Below are 25,078 nucleotides of genomic sequence, written 5' to 3'. Positions count from 1 at the left end.
GGTCTTTGAAGAAACACAGCTCTGGACCAGGAAAAGACTGGTTTTAAGGGTAACAAAGAGAACCAAGAGGTAACATCTAACGTATGTAAATGGCACCATATATATTAGATTCAGATGTAATCTGGAGCAACAGATGAATGAAGGAAGAGCAAAGGTATAAAAGCATGTCAGCAAACATAATGACGACAAAGTGAATCCTGAAGTGAGAAATAATAATGCATCAATGTCACATTCCTCCCTTTGAAGGACCCCAGATACTGACAACCCAACATAATTCCTCTTCTGCAGTCTGAAATTGCCAGTTTTAAGACCCATACGAACAGTGGCTCACTATAAAATTATAAAAAAAGATAGAAACTATGTAATTTCCTCTTTCCCATGATATTTAGATTACTGAAATGTTGACATTTATCACAAAGTGACATATTTCATACTTTTTCCTAAGAGTCACAGAGGTAACACTTCACAATATAAATCTTTATTTTCTAAATTAATTTTTTATTTCTTATGGTGTACATATAACCAGTAGAGACCAGAGAAATACAAATTGCTATTACCTGTAATTTTGTGATGCTTTTCTGAAAACAATCTTACTGTATGTAGTGTATCAATTCAATTTTGCATGTAGATAATACAAAGTCAAGCTATGTTTACAGTTATATCTGTGGAATTCAGTAGTATCACAAATGTCTAAAAGATGGAGCTGGCCCATGTGCTAATTTCCAGTCTGCTATTGCTCTGAAACTAAAAATACCATAGTTTTTATAGCTTGCTAAAGAGATATATGGCAAGCAACTTTTATGCTTCAGGATGATGTTGCTTTTTACCCTTCTGAAGGCCTGGTATTCAATATTTTTTTTCAGTTGATAAAACTATGTTTTCTTTTTCTTTTTTTTTAAATACAAGGGGTGAATTACACAGGTTTCATGAACACTTCCATCTGCCAAAAAGCAGGCATGTAAACAGACATGAAGAATATTTTTATCACCCGTCACAATGGTGTTAGCTATACTTATAAATAAAGTGAACTGAAAGTAAACAGGAAAGCACATTCTATACAATATCCATACCCTAAAGACAGATACAGGGGACAGAGAAGAGAAATAGCTCTTTGAAAGGCACGCTGACTTATGTATTGAGCAGTATGTTTTTGCCCATCAGCAAAAGAGATCTCTTATACACTTTAATGTGTGGCATATGTATGAATAAAATCAGGCTTTATTATGATTTTTTTAATGGCCATATCCTGCTTTAGATACCGAAGTATGAATCCGCACACATAATGTAGTTATGAAAAGAACTTTGCAGTATGTTTTTGTGTTATTCAAGCATTTTGTTGTCCCTAATTTTGTGTCCGCCTGCTATAAATGTGTGGCCAAAATTCTATGAGCACTATGGCTATACCATCCATTACACCAGTGGCATTGTCTTTGAAGATGCAAGGTGAACTGGATCAAGAACATCCTTTGAATCAGAAATACTCTGACCAATTTCACTGAATGATCCTGTAAACTCTTATACCACCTCAAATGGGAAAGAGAATGACATTGAGAGGAGAAGGAAAATCAGAAACTGCCACAGAGAAAGACCTCCATGTGACTTACATTCAAGAGACTAACAATTGATTTAGACTGCTTGATAAACCTGGAGAGACTTCGCTGTGACACCTAAATTAGGGATGCACAGCAGGTGATCTTAGCACAGCCCTCTGCACTGCGAGGGGTGATGAGATGCATCGACCGAGTCCTCCCAGCCGCAGAAGCTCAGCATGAACTTCCTCCTCAATGTGAACTGGAAAAGAGCCTCATGGCGTACCAGGTATACTGTCTCTAGCATTTTACATTAAAAAGTACTAAAATAAAGCAAAAGATAAAGTTTCTAACTGCCAGATATGCAAATGTTTTCTCGCAAAATTTGTTCATGTATCGCCAGGAAGAAAGAGTAAAGAGTTAAAGCTTAAGTAATATTTTGCTGAGATTTTCGAGAAGAAAATCTGGATTTTTCTAGAGTCACACTAACTTTTTTAGTGTAATATAGTTAGAAACAACTTTTATTTTAATTCCTATTATAATCAGTTGTGACTCAGAGCACATAGAAAAGCACGCTATTTTCTAAATAAGATTAATGCTTACACAATTATTTCAGAGTAGAACTGAATATAAAAGAAAATAAGTAGAGATAGCTTTGCCTACATATTTTAATTCATTATCCTGAGAAGACAATATGAAATAATAAGGTTAATCCAAAATCTTCAATAGGTTAATCTAAACCCTGTTATAATCTGAACAAGAATATTATTTTAGCATATAACCATACAGGTACAAAGTAACAAAGAAGTTATATGTACATCTATATATCTATAGAAAGAGAGGAATACAGACATAACATTTTACATAGCTGTAATTATGCATCATCTTTTATTAGTCATGAAAGGAACAACGATATTTTTTTCCAAGGAAACACAAGTGCTTTTTGATGTCTTTCACTAGGTACACTTAGGAAAAGTTGTCACCTTGAAATGTTTATTTAAAGTGCTAGGACATTAGTTATGACAATAAGTATTCCAGTCAGTACCTTTTCCCCAGGATATACAAGTACATTTAAAAACACAGGTACATCTACAGAAAATAGAAATGGACAGTCAAGAATTATAGAATCATTTAGGTTGGAAAAGAACCTTAAGATCCTTGATTCCAACTGTTGACCTAGCACTGCAAAGCCCATGCTAACCCTAATGTCCACAAGTGTCACATCTACATGTCTTTTAAATATCTCTGGGCATAGTGATTCCACCACCTCCCTGGGTAGTCCATTCTAATGTTTAAAGACCCTTTTCATGAAGAAATTCCTCCTGATATACATCTGAACCTTCCCTGGCACAGCTTGAGGCTGTGTCCTCTCATTCTATCACTTGTTGCCTGGGAGAAGAGGCCGACCCCCACATTCCTACAACCTCTTTTCTGGTATTTGTGGTGTGATAAGGTCTCCTCTGAGCCTCCTTTCCTCTACATTAAACAATCCCAGCTCCCTCAGACACTCCAGACCCTTCACCAGCTCCCTTGCACTTCTCTGGACACACTGTGGCACCTCAATCTTTCTTGATTGACCTCGGGCTTCCTGAAAAACCAGTAATGGGCAATGATCTGAGGGCTTTACCCAGGGAGGCAGCAGACTTCCCTAAGAAATGGGTGTGTGCTACATATAGGGTCTCTCTTGATCTCAGGGTAGAAGAAGAATATCTTCATTTTACCAAAATAAAAATATTTTGGATTTCTGAACTGTAGTATTTTTTGGAATTATTCTTTTCCTGGAATTTTATTGTAAGTAACCAGACTGTCCTCTAAAAAATTATTCCTTACCAAGCTCTCTCACCTCATGGTTGCTATTTGAAAAAAAAATGTACTGAAGCCAGTTACACAACTGTAATATTGGTATCCATTATCATTTTAGTATGATCAGCTTTTGAGTGTGTCTGTCTGAGAAATAGTGCACTTTGAGTAAAGCATTCCTACTTTACACCATAACAGTAATAATACATTAAAAGACTATTTAAAAGAAGGCAAAATAAAGCCAAAATCTTATTTACCAAATGTTCTGGGAAATATGGAGATGATTTAGACTGTTAAAAATGGCCAAGTATAAACAAATGACAGGAAACAGAGGAAACAACACCTACATGTCATTTCTGAGGTCATCTGGGGAGCTCAGCTCAGTCCTGTGGAGCCTGTGTGACCTGCTGTTGGGAAAAGCTTCTACATGCCCAGGCAATTGACCCGGATTGACTCACATACATACTGCATACGGTCCATCATTTTATGTGGATCCAGGTGGTTTTATAGTTTACTGCCACAATGTCCAGCTTAACCTTTTTTTTCCTATTTCTCATCTTGGCTTCTCTAAAACATTCTTCATGTTTCTTCTCAGTGCTATTCCTCTTTTCATTGTTTGCTTTAGCACAGAAACATTGGTTTTTCGTTTGGTTTTTTTGTTTTGTTTTGTCCTAACTTCCAAACGTGGAACTATACAACATTCTGCAGGTTTCCACAGTTTCATGCAATGGTACCTCCCTTGCAAGGTGACCTTGGGACAGATCACCAAAGAGCCTTGGCTCCCTTCTCCTTGCTCTGACATGTTTTAATGATTATATAATAGCTCTTTAAGAAACGAGAATATTTCTTCATAGCATGGCAGATTTAATGAAAAAATCTTGATGCAGCCTGGAGATGTATAAGTCTGATCAATGACGTGGAGTGTGTGGTGATGCCTAGATATAGATGGAACAGGAGGGTGAATGAGGTCTCATGGCAGAGTAGTAAGTGAGAAATCTCCAGACTTGCCACTATTATTCATATTTACTATTAGTTTGTTCAAATGTGTCTGGGAAGGAGAGACTTAATTTTCTACTCCAGAAGGAGTCTTAGAAATGATTCTGTGTAGGTACAGCGTCAAAGATAATGGGAACAGGCCAAGAAAAACAAAAGAGAGGAGTATTACAGACTAGTAATTCACATATGCCTGAGGAGGTCTTAGGACTAATTACTATCAGTATTTGAAAATGAGGTTTGTGTTTCCACAGTTCTATAGAATAAACTACTATTCCTTGACTACCTGCCTTTGTAAGGTCTTGAATAACACACAAAAGTTAGGAATGGAAACCAAGTCCTTCAGGATATAAATAAAATTCTAAGTAACGAGTAACTGTGGAATTTTTTCTGCATTTCTGTGTTTCCTTTTCGAAGATTTATTCCATTTTCATTGAAGTGACTAATACTGGCCATTGTTCAAAAAAAAGTTGCCAGACTGGATTGATTGCTTGTGTGAGTTGATGTAACAAAGGAAAAGAATGAAATCACATTTTCTTTCCCTGAATTACCAACGTCATAATTTCAAGTAAACAAGACAAGGGAATTTGAAAGATTGATTTACAAAATCTGCAAAGAAAAAAAGGAGGTCAAGCAAAATGTACACACTGGCACACATGCCTATTAATGATGTTTATCTGGGCATGGAATTGCTTTGCTGACCTTTATATATCTTTACCTATTTTTTATACTGTGTGCGTTATACTGTATGTGCTATATTGTGTGTGTTAACAACTAACATATAGGTTTAGGAATAAAAATATTTATGTATGTTTCTTTATATTAGTCTCATATAAGAGTAACTTTTTTTGTCTAGGAGGAGTTCTAGTTACTGTATGAATACATACAATACTACAGGGTCGTTTTTTTTATCTTGTAAAAGACTGTAAAGGAAAAATAACTACAAAGTATTCTTAAATACTTTCTGGTTCAAATGACATGGATTTAGTCACAGCAGAACAATCAAATTTTGTAAGAGTAATATGTAATGTACCATTTGTACTGCGGAACACTTTTGCTTGCCTCGTTTCATGAAGCATAAGAACTTGAGCTGGGATGCTTGTGATTCAGGTTTGCATTCGTGTGTCACCACTGCAAGCAGGTATCTAAGCTACCAATAATATTGGTGAAGGTTTGGTGTAGGATTCATGGGCCCACATGTGAATGTCTAGATCTGTTTGAGATAAACAAGGATGTTCCACTTAGCTGCCAGCTGCCCCTCCCCATGGCTCCCATTTAAGGAAGCCTCTGGAACATCCCATACACCCTGCAGTCCCATGAGGATGTCTTGGATACTCCAAGAAATCTTAGGTGGCACCAGTCACCTGTGTGTGGGCAACTGAGTTGCTTCTTTAGGCGTCTGTCTTCATATGAGCTGAAAAATGCACTGGGCTTCACCAACTCTGTTGACAAAGGGCTGTGGCCACTTGTCCAGAGAAAGACCTGAGGCCATTCAGAGCAGTAGTGGACACTGGTGGGTTATTTTTGAGCATCACAACTGGTACTCGTTGGTATTTTAGCAATTGAATCCAATGACTACAGTTACAGCTTAGAGATATACAGCACATAAGTAAATATCTGTATGTTGACATATAGATTAAGATACCTTAATCCAACATTGTGTCCTAACCCTGCTGTTATCCCTAGATAAAATGCAGCTATCATATACCTATAAAGTATCTAATACACAGTTTTTCTGAACTATAAAAAATAGTTCTGAATTCAGAGGGACCTTGGAAGACTGAAGAATTGGCTTGATAGGAATCTCAGAAAGATGAAGAAAGGGAAATGCCAAATCCTCCCCCTGGAGAGGAATAACCCCATACACCAGTACAGGTTGGTGCCTGCTGGGTGAAAAGCAGCTTTGCAGAGAAGGACCCTGTGGTCCTAAGGGACACCAAGCTGAAAAAGAGTCCACATTGTGTCCTTTGCAGCAAAGACAACCAAATACCTTCTGGGCTGAATCAGGTAAAATACCAGCAGGTCAAAGGAGGCGATGCTTCCCCTCTGTTCTGCACTAGTGAGACACATCTACAGTGCTGTGTTCAGGTCTGGGCTCTCAAGGACAATGACAAGAGAGACATGGACACAGTGGGTGGATTCCTGCAAAGGGCCATGAAGATTTTCAAGGTATGGGAACAAATCTGACACCAGAAGTGGCTGAGACAGCTGGGTCTGTTTGGCCTGGAGAAGATGCAGAGAATGATCTTTTGAAAATGTATAGATACCTGATAAGGGAGCAAAGAAGATGGAGCCAAACTCTTGTTCATAGTGCCCAGTGACAGGACTCAGAGGGCACAATGGACAAGAGGCATAAACCAAAATACAACAGCTAAAAAACATCTGCTTGGAGTGCTGAAGCACTGAAACAGTTAGGCCAGGGATTCAATAGAGTCTCCATCCTTGGAGACATTCCAATACCACCTAACCTTGGCCTTAGGCAACTTGCACAAAGTGAGTATGCTATGAGCAGATTTGGTCTAGATGATCTCCAAAGACCCCTTCAAACTTGGTAATACTCTCTTTTTTTTACAAATTGCTTCTAAGAGAAAGATTATCATAGACAACTTATTTTTAACATAAAATATTAAAAAAGCAAACATGACTTTTTGTGACTATATAGGTGTTTAAAAAGACACAGGTAAAATATTACATAAAAACCTTTGTTAATATTCAGGGCTAAGATCAGTGGCTGATCTTGTAAAAGAGACCATAAATATTGCTATATTCACCAGATCCCTTATTCCAGGCTTGTGAGCAGAGATAAATAGATGACAATGGGATACATATATCAAGACAGAAACAAGCAGTTACCAAAGACTGAGAAATGGTATTACCAAACTAATCAGCATAAATGTCATATAATCGGCCATTGCTGTACATCCTGCTCCAGTTGTGTCTAAAGTGCTGCCATCGTTGGTTTGATGGATTTGCTTTACGTCACTGAGGTTCGTCTTGTCTGGCATCCCTGCTGAGACAAATAAGAAAATACAGTATGACGCATGCCTTGTCACTACTGGCAACATATTATAGCTAGAAAAAATCTAAATCTCCTCAGCACACAGACTGTCACAGTTTGGTTTCTAATTCTAATGTTACTGCCAAATTCAAAATCCTTTATAATTGCATCTAGAAACATGCACTATAATATATGGCTATTCATCGTTGAAAGCAGTTCTGAGGTCTGCCAGCTCTGAACAAAGCTGTTCTTGTAGAAATATATCGCAACAAACATTTGCAGACTGAAGTGAACAGTTTTGCAAGTCCCAGTAGTACCTAAAAGTCCACTGCTCACATCTTTCTTGGATTTTTGAAGAAAAAAGGAAATAATTTAATGTAAAATTGGTTGTGTATGTGTCCCAATATTATTGCAAAATAATGTATAACTCATGGAAGGTATGCAGCAAAATATAGTTGTTGCTATATAAAACCTCCACTTTGGCACAATTTAAACAGATTTTACAACATTGTAAGAAAAAATTCTAAAGCTAAATTTAAACAGGAACTCTTTCCCTGAGTTCCCAGATGAATATTTGTACTTTTTTTTAACCAAGGTAAATATTTCTCCACCTCAAAACAGTATTTTGTATGGAACAAGGATGTAATCACCCGTTCTAGTTCTTCTGCCTGGTTAAACACTGGAAGCAGAAGGTCTTGGAGACACAGCGAAATTTGGTAACATTGTCAGCTGCTTGTATCTACTATGCATACTTGTAGACTAACTGTCTTATCCCATATAATAACTTGTGGCATGCCACTATCAATCAAAATTAACAAGTCTAAATTCAGTGTTATTACATACAACAAATATTGACATTGTAATTACACTGAAACTGAAAAAAAGCTTCATATAAAGCAAAGTCAATATTTATATAATTAGGTCAATACATATATAATTCAGAAGGTAAACTCTACTGCTGGAACAGCAGCATTAGAAAGAAGCTCAGCTCTACCGAGCTGATATATTAATTTTACAGTCTGAGTTTCTGAATCAGTATTCATTGTTTAGATACTTATTTCCTTTCTGTATCATTAGGAAAAATGAATAAACTAGTGAATCTTTTTTTTATTATTATTCAAAGGGACTATGATGAAGTATAAATATTTTAGTCATGGTGTTATCTTCTTTGTTAAGCTGATTTAACAGAAGCTGCAGAGGACAGTCATTCTCAAAAAGAATAACTTTTTTCGTGCTTGCATTAAAAGTACTCTTCTCTCTAAAAGCAGCTTGAAAGCTGCTTTTTGTGAACTCCTGCTCTATGTACTTCCTGCAGCTTTGAAAAAAAAAAGCATTAAGGGAAGAGTCAGCTAAAGTCAAACATGCTGTCTTAAAAAACCTGTTGGATGTTTTCTGAAAAAAACCTGCTAGATTGAATTTGTCTTCTTTGCTTCTGTACTGGGCAGCGTACCCTGCTATTTTGTGTGGATTTATTAATCCAGTTCTCTTGCCTGGAATTAGTGGAAATTAGCTGTATGAGTACAATGCAAGTAGACATACAAGAAGGAAAAGTGACAACACATTTTGAGAAGAAGGGAATACAACTTTTCCTCATTGTGTACATTCTGTAACCTGTCTAGAAAAACAGCAGTCACTCAATGCTTCACTGAAAATATTTTGAGAGGATCATCACTATCAAGGTATATCAAGGATTTTTTTCAGGGAAGATTTTATGTAGAACAAAAGCAAAAAAAATTGTTTGCATAATTTCTTCAGAGTTTTAGTGAGGTCTTCTCATATTTAAAAAGACTAATTTCAATAGATGGTGAAAAATTCAGCTCTCGTCTACACAACAAAGCAGTTCAGTAAGTGCTATAGGTATAGCAAAGTAGATTTTTCCCAGTATATTTACAGATACATTTTCACAGTATTGAAAGATATGGTCTTATGCAGGCTATCAATTATAAAAGCTAATTAACATAAAGAAGAAAAATATTCTTAGATCTGGCAGTTGAAGAAATAACCAGCTTCAGCTGAATGTGTTTTAAATCTGAAGACAATGTGATTAGATATTAATTAATGACTGGACAGTCAGGTGTAATTTCTACACCTGAAAATTTAACTTACAGTACTATGGAAAACAGAGATTTCTTTTGATGGGAAATTTTTTCTTTCCAGCCTCAACTGAAAACTGCAGACTTTGGAAGTTCCCATGAAAGCAGTGCTATAAAAAAATGTTCAAACCTACCAATGTATTTTCCTTTGGTCAATCAAAATGCCATAAATCATTATATATAATCTCTGATCTTAAATGAATACATTGTTAGAATTGTAGTGTAACCATACAGCAAACCTGTCACCTATTCAGTCCTATAGATCTATGCCACAACTTTGACCTCATTGAAATAAGAGGTCCAAAAATATATATATAGATATCATCTGGTGAAAAAATCACTGAAAAGAAAACCACTCCTTTAAAATAGCTTATTTTTTTGGTAGTTCTAGTAAATATAACTATAGATTTAATTACTACATCTAGGCTATCCTTTCTATTTAAATTAGTGGGTTCTGTCGTCCATTATGCATCAGGATTTAAAAATATATGCCACCTTTCATATATCATAAGCAGTAATACTTGCATATGAGAGCTTTTCAATCATTTGTAGCAGAGCAGACCAGAAATAAAGCAAATTTCTTTGGTTTTAGTCTCCTCACATGTCTGAGTCTGGATTTATGTTACAGAAAAGGCAATTAAGATTCCCAGGTATTTCAAATTATCTCTGATAACTGTCTAGTTTAGTATTAAAATCATTTTAACTGGAAAAATGGTAAAATTCAGAAGTCTCATCTGAGATTCAGAGGGATTTTTCTGATGAAATTTATAATTTCAGCAGAGCATAACATAAATAGCTTGGGAATTAAAATCCAAATATCATGTTTGCATAAGTCTACATAAAGCAAAGCTGACAAGTATCGCATACATGCCCCCAGTATCAGCTCTGAAACTCTGGAAATAGCTGCAATTTAAAGTATTGTCCTGCTCTGGTTTAGAAAAAAATAAGCAGCAAAAGCATTTCAGTAAACATTGTGTTTAATATTACAGCATCTCATTATAGTATAACAGCTGTAGAGTGTTTCTAAAGCTTTTTAACATGTTCTAAACATACTTAAACTCGTGAGAGGTGATGTCATTGGCAGCTTTGACAGCTGACCTGTTGTGTTCTCCAGAATACCTACAGCAGCAATACAATTTCCTTCAAATAATCAGCAAGAGTGTTTAGCCTTGATTTGAAAAGTCAAACCTATAGTCATGGGAGGTTTTCATTTGACACAGAAGTTTTCTGCTGAGGTTGTCAAAATATTACAAAAACAGGCTATGACTTTGGAGCAGTAGATGCTTACCTACCAAGGGCCATGCTGGGAATTTAATAATTTTAATGGTTTTAAACGGAACATCCTCTGACAATGGCCTATTTTGAACCCAAACCAGAAAGTGTTTGTGTGAGAGTAGTCTAACCTTAACCACCTCTCTGTATTATCTTCTGTCTACTGTGCAGCATATAACAGAATTAATATGGGTTTTCAAGGGAAACTGAAGGTGCCAAATGAGATTCTGTCGACATCACCTTGGACACAAACCCAGACAAAGATTTAGAGAAGAGGAAGAACTGGATTTCTCTTTGTGCAACATTCTTATGATGTTCTGCAAGATTCAAAATACAGCCTTTATGGATTCAGAATTTCCTACAAGCCTCAAATATGAGGAAAAATTTTATTTTTAAAGGAAGGGACAGTATTTCAGATGTAAAAGAAATGTGGAATATTGCTTTTAAAAGTCAGCACTGTGAAGTTGTAGGCAAAATTCTTCTTAGAAGAAAAAGTAATTATTTAAATCACATGCAATGGAAATTTCAGGATCTTTTAAAACATGAACTGTGGAGTAAAACACTGAGAACTTGCTGAAGTTCTGTCCCTAAATTTATGAGAAGGATCATGGGGAGGCATTAATTTATTTTAACAAAAAAAAGCAAAAAGAAAAAAGGAAAAAAAAAAAGTATTTACTTTGTATTACCTTGCATTTGCATTTCATAAATTAAAATGACATATTAGCTCCCAAAACTTTTTATTTGACCGGCCAATATTTTGCCATCTGGAACTTTTAAAGCTTCTAATGAATGTCTCCTCCTTTTATTTCACTGGAGTTTTTTGCCAGGTTTTATTCCTAACTACCCAATATCATGAAAATGGTTCAAAACTAAACAAAATATAACTAACTCACAGATAACTAAATCACTGAGTTGTACTTAAATACCTCAGAAATACTTCAGTTTATACATAGTGGTTCCTATGAAAACGTCCATTTTCTACTTTAAAAAATATTTATATACTGTTCTACTGAACAGTAGCTATATGTGAGAAAAAAATATACTGAATATATGTATATGGAGATCATGCTCCAGCTAGTGTATTTAAGCCAGTACTCTTAAAAATGTCACAAAATACTTATGAGTATCCAGTGCTTAGAAATAAAAGTAGAAACAATAGACTACCCTTATTATTATTATTCAAAGACTCTTCCATGTGAAGTTGATGGGATATTGGCCATGAAGTCTTAATGAGGGGAGAAAAAGTTGTGTGAAAACTCTCTTATGAAGGCTACCTGGAAAAGGACTAATTTCTGGAGGTCGCTTTCATGTCTTTATGACTGCATCTATACTTGGAAAATCTAGGGGATGTCCCTAAAAGGAAAACATATTCTATATGCCCTTTTTATAGTACACATAGACCAGTGTGTGTATTCACCCTCTTCAGGAAACATGTTTCTATAATTTAATGCAACTTTTGCCCTCTCCATTACACAGTTTAAGTGAAATGGAAAAGAGAAGTGTCATTGGAATGGATGATTGCAGAGGTTCCTCCCTCAACAATTCTGTGATTCTATAAATGTTAAATATTTCACAATTCAGCACTAGTCATGAACAGACAAACACAACCCCCCACTACTAACACAAAGTACAGGGGGAATGAACTTACACTGCTTTGCCATTCTTTGACTACATAGTAAGAGATACATGAAATATTTCTGCTGAGAATTGAGTCAGGAATCAACCTAGGAGAGAATGTATCTTTGCTTTCTTTTGTATAGTTTTCACGTAATGAAGGAAAAATTCACAGTTGATGCACAGAGGATAAAGGAATGTCACAATTTTCAAGCATTTTTCCAATGAAGCTTTGGGGATCTTTAAGTTTTAATTTTAAATCAAAATAAGTTTTGTAGCATTACACATATGTTTGCCTTATATGAATTATGAATCAGCTTATTCAGGTGAATTTCTTAATACTTCAGACTTGTCTTTCAGTGAGGCTCCATTTGCTACAAGAGTTATGACAAAAGAACAGAGGATTCAACTTTATTAATTAAGAACAAATGAGAATTTTTTGTTATACAATCTACTATTACATGAAATAAATGTAAGTGTTGCCCTATCAATGCCCTATCAATGAAACCAACGAATTACACAGAAAACAGCCTTCACTTATAATAAAATTGCATGATGTAAAATGGTGTTTATTCCTATCAACTTGTGTCTTTCTGTTAGGTCTAAAATCTTAATTTGGGTGCAGTTTCATTGCATCAAACGTTTGAAACCAAAATGAATAGATTTTGACAAAACAGTAATGCCTCTGCTTCACTATTTGTTTCAGCCTGCGACTGTTGCCTGATGTTTTGAGGTGGGAGGAAAATAAATATAGTGAAAAATTAAAATAGTCAGCCCATTGGGACCCCTAACTTACAGCATCCAGTGATTAATGCATATCTTGGACCACAGGGAAATTGATTATCATCATAAAAGTGGAGTGAATGATTCTCATAAAGTCTTCTACAGCCACTTTGCTTTACGCAAGAAGGAACCAAACCAAAAGCAATGAAAACCCAAAATTGAAAGAAAACCCAACAAGCCAAAAACGTGCTTACACTTTCTCACTTGTATGAGATTACTTTTAAATATGAAGGCCAGAGTGCTTAAAACACATCCATTAAAAACAATTCAGTACACTCTTTTTAAAATCACACACGAGCTCGAAATTTGGCAGAGCAAAATTTCGTCTGTTTGCTGTGTTTTTTACATGGTTCAGTTTGTGTCAGAAATGTTAAACAATTCTGAGCACTACCCTGCGTGCAGCATAAAGTAGCAGTGTGTTGATGCTGAAGTGATGAGCTTAAGAAGATACTAAGAGATGCTATGTAAGGTGCAAATAGTTCTGCTTAGTTCTTGGTATGTGTAGAGTCTGCATTTTCAGCTTGGGTACATTTGGTTAAACACAGCTGCCTACAGACATTTTAGATGTAGGGAAGAGAGATATCACATTTGGCATACATCTGCTTGTCCAAAAGCAACCAGATTCTTACAAAACCCTTTACGGATGTCTTGGACATCTTAGAGCATCTCCAGTGACTTTTGACCCTTCTATTCACGCAACTTAGCTAGTTACAACAGCTTGTATTACAGTGAATCAATGACTGAAGAATGCAGAAGAAGGAGGTGGAATACTCAGCAGTAGATATTTGGTCTGAATTTGGACAGGCAAACTCTACACTTAGTCACATAACAGGTTCAACACTGAGTGACCAGTGAATGTTTTCCAATATGTCCCCTACCATCATGCTTAATATCTTTGATGGAAAACTAAAACTAAATGTCGAATCATGTAGCTATGAAAAATGGATTACATTTTAGAAATTCTAGGTAGGAAAATGAAAAATAAATATTCAAAAAGTGAAATATTTATCAAGTTCATATTTTTTCAGCTGCAGTAGTATATTTTCAGTTTTATACCTAAACCCCTGCCTTTAATCAACTTTGGTTTCAGTATCTGGTGTTGAAGGGCAGGATCAAGGACTGCATACTGACATGAAAATAGTCAATAGCTGATGTGTGCAAACATTTATGAGAAGCCAGTACTTCATGAAAGCGTTTCCTGTTAAAGTACAGAAAGCGTCATCGCGGCTACATTTACATAGTTAAATATGTGTCCCAGAAGGACATCCTTCAGGCAAAGTGGTGTTGAGTGGCTTATGCCTGCTGTGCTCAGGGACATCAATACCTAGAAGAAATTGCTAAACAAATCTCCTCTACATAGTACAATGCCTTGCATCTCTTTTAAGCCACACACAGTGATCCCCCAGGCTCAGAGATCCAGTTATCAATTTGTTTGTTTGGTTTTAGTTCAAAGTGTCCGAAATAAATACGAGGGCTGTGCTGCAACCCGCCAGGTGGTGTTTTTATAACATGAAACTGAAGGAACGCATTGCAGGCTCTGGGGTATGATATCCAGGCAAGGGCAAGTGTTTTGAAAATAAAAAGCCTGCTTTTGAGGGACTCTGTAGGGCAGAGAAACCCGAGTCTTCAAACGTCTGGTTTGTGTTGCCTTTTGGAAGCAGTCCTTGGAATGAATTATCCACAGAACTTTAAGTTTATTTTGGAGTGACCGAGATAATTTTCCCTGATGTTCAGCCATGGAGTGAACAAACGTCCATGCAATGTGGGTAAGAAGAACTGAAACCAGGAGACAACTCACAAGCTTGACAACGTAGACATGGCCAGTGAAATCACTTAAATTTGGAGTGTTGCTTAGTATCATAGGAAGGTTCTATAATGTGGTATAAAACCTAGCAGCAAATTCCCAATGTCTTCATAAGCCTCATCCCTGCAATTGGCCAGTCACTTCTTTCATTGAAATGATGTCATTGCTTGAGTTTTCATGGCTGTTCCTAAGAAAAGTACCCTATGAAATCTGTTTCAGATCCCAAGGAGAGTTTGAGTACCAAAAAGCTGAACCTGAGCTGTATGCCACAAGGTGATGTGGAACAGAGAGATCATACTCACTTAGAAGCCAAGCCAACTGCATAAACACTGAAGAAATTTAGTGTAATAGGCATTTATTTGGAGGAAATAATTTGATCTAAAGTCCTCCTTCTCTTACTTTTACAACAATCATTGTAATAGTACTCAAACCAACACAAATAGCAATTTGAACAGTACAGGGAATATCAAGATGCAAGTAATCTCACATACAAAGGAATAGTATTCCTGTTATTGTTAGAAACCAATTAAGAAACCTGCCTAATGGTATTAGCTAAGAAAATTCTGCATGGTTAAGAATGTATCAGGAAATGAATCCAACACATCATGTTTTACTGCCCATATTTTATGAAATCTGTATACACAAGAAATAGAGTGGAACCAATGGTCTTAAGTCTGGCAAGTCATTTTAACTGAAAGAGCAGCAGACATTAAGTCTCTAGTCCAGTATTTGAAAGTTTTCTTTCAAAGTTGACAGTGGCATTTGTTTCACATTATACATTAATTTACTCAGTATTTCCATTGAGAAAACAAAGCTTTTATGAGTTAATGTAACACAAACAAATGGTGTCACAAACCAAAACATTTCCATTTGTTTCACATTCTTAAGAATCAAAAAGTGATAACATTATTTGTTGAAATAGCTAATACCTACTTTTTTTACTTGTAGGTCAGTTTTAGCATAAATAGCATATATATTAAAACTATATTGATAAAATGGCAAGTATTAGGTGTCTAAAAGACTTGGGTTTATTTTCCATACAGACACCAAACATAACTATGTCTGAGGTAGAGAGAACCACAGTAACCTTCATTAGATCTATTCCTATTGCCTTCTTGGGCAATAGCTTCTAAATCCATGTTCATTATAAGAATGTTCATTATAAAATCAAGGCTCTAGGGTGCTGGAATCAGTATTGCCAATAATGCCTGTTTTAAATGAAGAAATCCATCTTTTCAATCCTTTTCACTGTTGAAGGAGTTTTAACCTTTATCATTAACCTATGCAAAGGCTTTGTAATCAATAAAAAATTAAAATACGGCTAAAGTCCCATAAATCAGACTGTGTAAAAGCAAGCAAATTCTTCATTCTCCAAATTTTCATCTGATTAGTACTAGTTTCCTTCCTGTGAGTCAGATGTCCAGATGTCCTATATAAATTACTGTCCTTTGAAACAATTTACCCATTATTCTTTTATATTCTTTTTTTTTTTTTTTTCATTTTGCTGTAGGAGATTTATAATCAACAATTCTGGCTTATAAAAAACTACCATATAGAAGAAAGAGATGAATTTGAACTGAAACTCTTGAAATTAATGTGTGAACTTAGGTTGAGGAAGAATGTTACCAGTTAGGGTCATTAAAAAATGAAATGTTTTTCAACTTTTTTTTTAATCATTCAGATTCCCCTGATTTATGGCCCAATTTCATTGTAGCAGTTCATTATTCTACTGTTTGTCTGGATGCTGTTTCTAAAATGAAAGTAGCAAAAAAATAAAAACATTTTTGTGGAAAATAAATCTGAACTAAAATGATTTCCATTGTCAAGATATTCAAGTAACTTGGTATTTTTTTTTTCAGGTCAGTCTACCTAGAATTCCAATCATTCCACTCTCTGTTAAAATAAACACAGCCTGTAGATTATCTTAATCCCCAAAATACTGATACATTAAGTAGTTCTTAAGTTTTGCTGAAAAGCAAATTTAATGACATATTTCTACATTTTAAAACTATTTAAGGGAGAACTTTTTACAGTCATTTCCTTATCATGCCTGCGGGTGGGAGATACTAAACTCACCTGTTGCCATGTAGTGGCACATTTAAGAGCCCCCTTGTGAACCTGTTCCCAAAGGTGAGTGATTAGATCTGTGATTTTTCTTGATGAGTTGGTTTTACTGCATCTTGATCTTACTTTTAGAAACACCCCACAGTGGGATCTGCTATGTGTTGGCAAGAGGAAGAAGGACCATGCTGTTATAATTTGGAAAAGAACTTAAGCTGTCAGCTAATCATAACATTGTAATGCACCCAGAAACAGACTGAGAAAATGTAAAATCTGCTGTTGATATCTGACTCAATCCCACATCAAAGACTGGATTACTGGAGAAAAAAGAAGTGTGGAGCAGTAAAGAAAGTAGATGTCCTTGTCTCCATTCCTTCACCTTAAACAAAAGCACAGCTTGTTTCCTTATAAATAAAAGTGCAACATAGAGATTCTACTCAGTTGCTGCTTTCTCTTCCTCTCTAGGTTTACTTTTGGTTCCACATGTTTTAGCTCAGCTACTGTGTTGAAAACATATCAAAAGCATAGGACTGAAAAGAGTCAGTTTTCCAATGTCTTCTTAGAAATGCATTTTCTAACCAGATTATGAAGTTTTAAAACCCACAGTTTTTCACAGAATTTTTTTCCTCTCTGATTTTCATTTCAGAGACAGCTCTTTCTGGCTGAGCATTTCAATTTCTTTTAGGCAAGATGAATGCCAGTGATAAATTCTGTGGTGCTTACTGATGAATATTGATCTGCATCCCTCAGTGTGTTTAGTGTTATGAAATGCCATAGGAAGTCTTGTGTCTCAGTGCATCCCACAAGTACAGGATCTTTGATCTGAAGTCACTAAAGATAAATAGGTAAACATCAAAATATGTGTCTTATGTAAGTTCAGAGATAACCACTGGGTGATTCAAAGAACAAACCTGGTATCTGCAGCAGTTTTACCTCTCCCTAGGAAAGCTGGCCTTGCAGAATTCATATCAATATGCAGGTTTCACACAAATATACAGCTCCAATTCAGCAACACATGAATAGTGCTGCTTCTGTTTTGCTCCCAAGCATCCATCCCTGAACAGAAAGTAACTGCTGATCACCCCATGCTCCCACAGCCTAGCAAAGCTGACCATTGACTTGGACAAAAGTAGTTACTAACAAAAGCAAGATATCAGTCTCCTGGCTAGCAGCAATGCGAGTAATGTAATATCAGGTCCAAAGATAACATGTAGGGAAGAGGAAAAGAAACATTGAGGGGAAAAAGATTATTTATTTGTTTCCCATATTGGTAGTGTGGACATTTGGGAAGCCAAAATAAAAAGAAAACCTATATGGCTTCAAGAGTTTCTTCTTAACAGTACGTATGCCATGCCTGATCCTTTCTTCTAACCAGGTGCCCATCTATTTTACCTTAATTAATTAACCTAAATATAAGCAAAGAAACAGAACTGCTATTTCTGGTTAATTTGATAATTTAGATATATTTTCAAAACAGGATTTTAGTCACAACACAGCTCTTCAAAGAGAACAGGAATACAGATGGATGAGAAACAGCTGAACTTTCACAGTTTAAGTTTTTAGCCTGAAGATATTGATCTAAGAGAGAAAGAATTGAGTAAATAATGGATGAGGGTTGAAAAGCAAAGAAAAGAGAGAAAGGTGACCTCTATTTAAAGTAATTCTGTGTGGACTGTAAGTTAAAGACACTGTAAGTTTGCGCTTAAGTTGGGCTGTACCATTGTCAGTGAAAAGGTATGTCAAAATGCTAAAAATGCTTTTTCCATGCATGGGTGAGTCATGGGAACTGAGGGGATACACTGCATCCACAGACCAAGACCGCCTCCTCCACCGCACTCCTGTTTCCTTTGAAGCATCAGCATGTGGCAAAAGAAGGGGAGATGATAACAATGACCTTGGCACACAACATATTCACCTTTTTCTTCTTGTAGATGAAGAGAAGGAAGATTGGATTCAGATCCCACAGACAGTGAAGCAGAGAAAGTTTTGCCAGAAGCCTGTACCCAAAAGCCTACAAATGTATGCCAGACTTCCTGAGAACAATAATTCACATCCCAGAGTGTGTTACCCAGAGGTTTTATCAAGTTGATGTGCTTACCTTAGCAGAAGTATCATTTCTTGGGAATTAATAGGGAGGGGAATCATTCCATGGAGTAAAGCCTGGATATGAGGCAGTTTAAAGCATGATAGCTCTTTGTGCCCTGAAACTACTTCTGTTTTTAAATAGTCTTCTTCCAGAAAATGGAAGCTGAATAATGAGATGACTGCTTTACAGACCACCACAGGTTTGCTTTTCAGTCTCACACCAAGGATTTGGGGTTTTATGGAGAGATTAAAGGTCATGGCATAGGTTTGGGTGATTGCTCAGAAAAGACAAAGCAAAACCTGGTTCAAATGACACCCATTTCTAGCAGTACGGACAGTCCTGAAGTAAGGTGTCTTCTCAGGGCAATTGGATCTTTCTCTGTTGAAGGACTCCAAATGGCAGCTCCGAAGAAAATTAGCATACGTGCGAGGTGAAGAATTAGAGTGCCTGGATTCTAAAGCAAAAAAAAAATGTAAGTTCACTTTACAGTGAAAAAACCTTACATCTTTGTTGGGGTCCCTCCCCCCTGCCATGGAGCCCTGGGAGAGGCCCCTGCCCTGAGGGGACAGACACGGGGTTTTCCTGCCCCTGCTCAGCCTCGTTCCCTATTGGTTGGTTTGTATTCCCCTGCACAGGCAAGGACCCTCGGGTCCCGTGACTGGAACAGTTCCTCAGCAGAGCTCCGGCCATGCGGCTGGAGAAATAAATATCTCTGAAACATCTATCAAGAATCCGTCTATATATACTTCCTTTTCATGGGGACTCCTGGTTTGATAAATGCGTGTTACAGTATCCCCGCTGTAACAATGGTGGAGAATTGTGAGCAGAACGATCCCCGATCCCTAAGCGACTGATTTGTGTGAGTAAACCCTATAAACTTTGACTTCCTCTTCTTGTTTTTGTTTTGCTATTCCATATCTAAACTATGGAAGAACCATGGGAAGACTCTTGGCTTTCAGAGCCGCATATGGACATTTATCTTAAAAAGATTCTTGAACAATGATTTGTAAATTTTACTTTGATTCAAGCTCAAAAAGAACTGAAACACTTCCTGGCATGGTTGTTTAAGAATTTTTTCTATGTTTCTTGGGATTTAATTCTTACCAAGGAGTTTTGGAAGGCCATTTGGACACTATTAAAATTTGAGTCAAAATACATGCCGATGGAAGAATATTTTCCGAGAATAATTTCCGAGACTGTTGAGCAATGTCAGCTGTGTCTTGGCGAAGGGAAGCCTGGTGCAGGGACTGTGCGGCCCAGGCCACGTGCACCGAGCGCTCTGCGAGCAGCAGCGAGGCAGTTCCCGCATGCGGGCGGAGCCACGGGAGCCGCAGTGTCGGTGGCGGAGCGAGGCGCGGCGGGAGCGGCGGGACCCGGCGGTGCCCCCACGGCCCTGCGCAGCGCGTGGTGGAGCGAGCCCCATGAACGCCCGACCGAGAGGGGCGGCGCGCGGGCGGCGGCTGGCGGTGGTGGCGGCGGAGCAGAGCCGCGCCCAGCCGAAACGCACGCTGGAGCAGGGCATGGGGGGGTCATCGCTCGGGGGCCCAGCCAAGATGCAGTGCCTGGCAGCAGCAGCGAAGCTGCGACCAGAGGAGGCGACGCACGGAGAACTGAGCGGCGTGGCCCGGCCCGGCCCCTGCAGCGCCGAACGCGACCCCGGGAAGAGCGCGCAGGCACCAGCAGCCCCAACAATTCCAACACGGGAGCGACCGAAAGAGGGAGCAAAGACACAGCGAGACAGAAAACAGTAGCCACTCGGAAAAAGGAAAAGATCATAGTAGCTAAGATCTTAGGGATAGTGAAATGGTATAATGTTAAGCAAAATTATGGTTTTATAACAAGGTGTGACAACCAGCAAGACATATTCGTGCATAGAACTGCTATTAAAAAGAATAACCCTGAAAAATGCATCCCAAGCTTGGGAGATGGAGAGCTAGTGGAAGTCAAAATTATACAAAGTAGAAAAGGGTTACAAGCATCGCAGGTCACTGGGCCTGATGGTGTTCCTGTAAAAGGCAGTATATATGCAAAAAATCGTTGTCATGTTAGACAATATCTCCATTGTAAGCCCCCCCCCTACAGTCTCCCTTTCCTAATCCCACCTTTCCCTTTTACCCTATGTCTTATTACCCCCAGAGTATTCCCAATCCGTTTTTTCATCCATGGTTTCCCTCACAAAACCATACCTTTGATAATTGTTTCCCCAAAAATCCCTTTCCAATGCTGAGTGGGGGATGAAAAGGGGGAGGGAAGAAATTAAACCCTCTCCTGCCTCAGTTTCCCCACAAAGCATGCTCAGAGAGTTCTGTCTCCCTTCTGTCAGCCCTAAGATGTTCCACAGAATCTGTTTGGACATTTAAAGACTCAGGAGGGTGGCTTGTTTTGTTATGAAACTGTTCTTGTTATATTTATCCAGTTGTTTTCATTCTCCTTTTATTAAAATAAAACGGGTGAAATGTTGGGGTCCCTCCCCCCTGCCATGGAGCCCTGGGAGAGGGGCCCTGGGGGGGAGACACGGGGTTTCCCGAGCCCCTGGTCAGCCTCATTCCCTATTGGTTGGTTTGTGTTCCCCTGCGCGGGCAAAGGACCCTTGGTCCCGTGACTGGAACAGTTCCTCAGCAGAGCTCCGGCCATGTGGCTGGAGAAATAAATATCTCTGAAACATCTATCAAGAATCTGTCTACATATACTTCCTTTCCACAGGACTCCTGGTTTGATAAATGCGTGTTACAGTATCCCCGCTGTAACACATCTTTGAAAAAGTGAATTAATTACCTAGATCTTCTCTTGCACACTCAAGTGTTAAAGTAATTCCTTGTTTACTCTAAAGCATTTGATTTTGGGAAGTTAGGTTTAGCCAAGTTAGACGGTTCTTTTTTTATTTTACCAATTCAATACATATATTTAAAAGCTTTTGGCAAATTTGGCCACAACTTAAAGTAAAGCAGCAATGGAAACATTAAGAAAAGTAGACTACTGAACTACTATAATCAACATCTACAACCAGTGCAAGAAGACCAAGACTGAACATACACAAACTAGATATTTAGCATAAAAAGATGGAAATAATTACATGACTAAAGAGGCAGAATTGAAACAAAATGAATGAATGCATTCAAAAGCTAATGCAAGTTAAACAACAAAGGCAATTCTCCAAAAATAGTTCAGCAGAATAAGCAGATGAATTAAACTGCTGAAAATGTAGACTGTAGGTTTTTAATAAGTCAATAAAACTAGAAGTCTGGGAATGTCATGTAAGCTTAAGTGGTAATCATGACATCTCTTCCCTTGTGGTATGCCCTCTTCTTCTGTGCCCCCTCTTTTTCTTTCAATCTCACGGATGAGTTATATCATGTCATGCTTCTCCACACAGGAGGAGTTCCAGGACATGTTCGGCACACTGTGGTCGTGCTCCAGCGGTTTCCACAGTCAGCAGGGAACTAGGGAACAGCAGAGACTCTCAATGTGTGTAGCAGGGAGAAGAGTATCAAATTCCAACACCCTCCCAGACATCAGATCAAGATGGTGTCTCCTCACTTTGCCAAGAAAGAAATCAATAAACAGCTCTGATTTTGGGAGTAGAGTTGCAGAAAGCTGAAAGGTGGGCTTAATTCTTCCAGGGGTTGCTGCTATGTCTACCTGGGCACTGAGGGTGACCCTAGCACCCTCATGATTGTGCTGGTGGGGTTCAGTCCTCAGCACCTGAGAAGTCCTGGGTTGGTGACGGAACCAGTTTCTGAGCACTGCTCAATCATACCAAGGCAAATTGAGGTACTCAATCAGACCCAGGTCCATCAAGGAATACCAGTCAGGAACAACAGCGGGAAGTTGGGCCAGAAACAGGACTGGAGAAGAGGCTTCCTTTGTCATTGGCTTGGGACCATTCAGGGGACAGGACTACAGATAATTGTATCTACAGGATAGCTCAAGGAAAGTCTAGGTGCACAGAACAGAGCAGCCATGGGGCTCTTGGGCCAAGAAGGCACGGGTGGGAACCACAGGTGAGGCCAGTCAGGACCACCAAGTCTTGGAATAGGGAACATGGTTAAACCTCATTAGCAGCTGTCTGATTTTTACACTTAATTTGTGTAATTTCCTCAGCACCCTCATCTTCCAAGGAATACCCTGAGACCTCACCCACTTTACAGAGGGATGCTTGATACTGCAAAATGTTCTTGTTCCACTTGTGCCTCTGTATAGGGCACAGGCAATGCAGTTTGGATGGGCAGTTGGTACAGTGCCCTTCACACAGCAAAGTCTTCCTCCGTTCCTTGTGGTGCATGCAGCCATCTCAGCCCTCTCCTACTGCATTACCAGCTGTGGGCTTGAAAAGAGAGGCAGGTAGTTATAAAGCCAGACCCAGGGAATTCCTGCTGGCATTGAGAGTATGTGCCAGTAGCTGGTAGGGCACTCTCTTGAGGGGGAACTTACAGCGTCTTACACTGGCTTGATGATTCCACCGAATGGGGAAGGGAACACAGTCCTGTAAGAAGATGCCTATCCATCTGAGCAAAACCCACAGCAACTCCTGGCAGAAACACATAACAAAAGATGGTTTCAATAGCCTGTTTAGTCAAATGCATGCTGATATCTCACTGAACTGTGCACCTGCCAGTTGATCCAATCATCCCATGCTGTAATCTTTGCGCTCCTCAGGCTTCTCTTTAAACTATTCAGTCTAGATCTGACTTGTAGTATGATGTACCTTTCATTGAGATTAAATACAGATTAAGGTGTTGTAAATAGTATAGTGCCTCTTGCTTGATTCCCAGTCTTTTCTGTGGGAGCCTATTCCTTAGTTCGAACCTTAAATGTCTTATGAAAAAATGAAGGCTTGTGATAAACCAAGACGTAGGCTTCTACAAGTACCGTTTTACACATATTAGTATGAAGCAGAATGTTGTCGCAAACAAAATAAAACAAAAAAATCTCAATTTTTAAAAAACATAATCAGGAATTACATCCCTGTTACAATTTTTGGTTGATGGAAAAAATCTTAACATATATATAATGTATTATTATATCTTAAAAAAGTAAGTACTAAATGACTTTAAAAAGAGTTTTCCTGGGAGAAACCCTGTCGGAAAGATTGACTATTTAAAGCAAATTGTGTAAGTTTTCTGCATTCTCAGGGATGTTTTTTGCTTTCCATGACACTTTAAATATTACAAATTTAGTAATAATGTAGTCAGTTTTCCAGAGCAAAAAAAGAAAGGTGTGGCATTCATAATGCTTGAAAATATGAAATGGTGTACACACAGTGAACAAAATTGCTAGATGTTACTGAAAGCAGAGAGATATCTTTGCTGTTTAAACCTTTTATTGTCACAGTGATCAACTTGCCAGATGCAAACTATTTTTAGTGGCTTTCTCTGCATATGGAATGTGGAAGCATAAATAAAGGAGATTTTTTTCCACACAGGTGGTCTGATTTACAAATAGACAGTGAATAACTAATATATTTAACACCATATATCAATAGAAATCCCAAGGAACTACAATTCGGCATGGTTATAAAATTGTAATTTTAAGGACTGATTTAGTTCTAAATGTAAAAAACCCTGCTCTTTTACTTCTATATTTAGTGAATTGCAACCTTGGTATTCTTTTAAAATCCATGAGTAAAAGAGATATTTTATTTAATGGGGCACATAGAAAATGCAAGAATAAAGTATTACAGATTCATTCTATGTTGACTGTTAAGTTATTTAAAACTGTGTTTTGTTTTACACTTGAAGTGCACCACCCAAAATAGCATGTTAGAGACAGTGAGTCAGTCTCATTCAGATTTTTGTCTGACATGAAAAGGAGTAGTAAATGGGAAAATGGAGACACACAGACAAATAATTATACATTCCCAAGCATATTTTCAGATTACACATCTGAGCTGTGTATGGATATCTTGATATACTAAAATCCAATGGCCTGCATTATGCACAAAATCAGACCAAATGATCAAAATGGAATCCTTTTAGCTGTAGACTTAATAACTTATGTGCAGACTGAAATCCTCTTGAACAGGATAGCCAGACTTCCACATTATTT

General features: G+C 37.8%; 1 protein-coding gene across 4 annotated transcripts in view; it reads right to left on the bottom strand.

Moving 5' to 3' along the window:
- Window positions 1-888: 888 nt before the first annotated feature.
- The window catches only part of GPC5 (glypican 5), a 626,060-nt gene continuing 601,870 nt past the window's right edge, over window positions 889-25,078 (bottom strand). For 2 of the 4 annotated variants that reach the window (XM_032100028.1, XM_032100033.1), the window contains one exon: window positions 889-7,332. In XM_032100028.1, the coding sequence (XP_031955919.1) occupies window positions 7,172-7,332 (161 nt within the window). In that variant the 3' untranslated portion in view covers window positions 889-7,171. The remainder of the gene's footprint in view (window positions 7,333-25,078) is intronic. The other 2 variants (XM_032100031.1, XM_032100034.1) reach the window with 1 other exon arrangement.

Source organism: Corvus moneduloides, chromosome 2, assembly GCF_009650955.1.
Source record: "Corvus moneduloides isolate bCorMon1 chromosome 2, bCorMon1.pri, whole genome shotgun sequence".
In the NCBI taxonomy this organism is placed as follows: Eukaryota; Metazoa; Chordata; class Aves; order Passeriformes; family Corvidae; genus Corvus; species Corvus moneduloides.
This window is presented reverse-complemented; position numbering and strand designations above follow the sequence as displayed.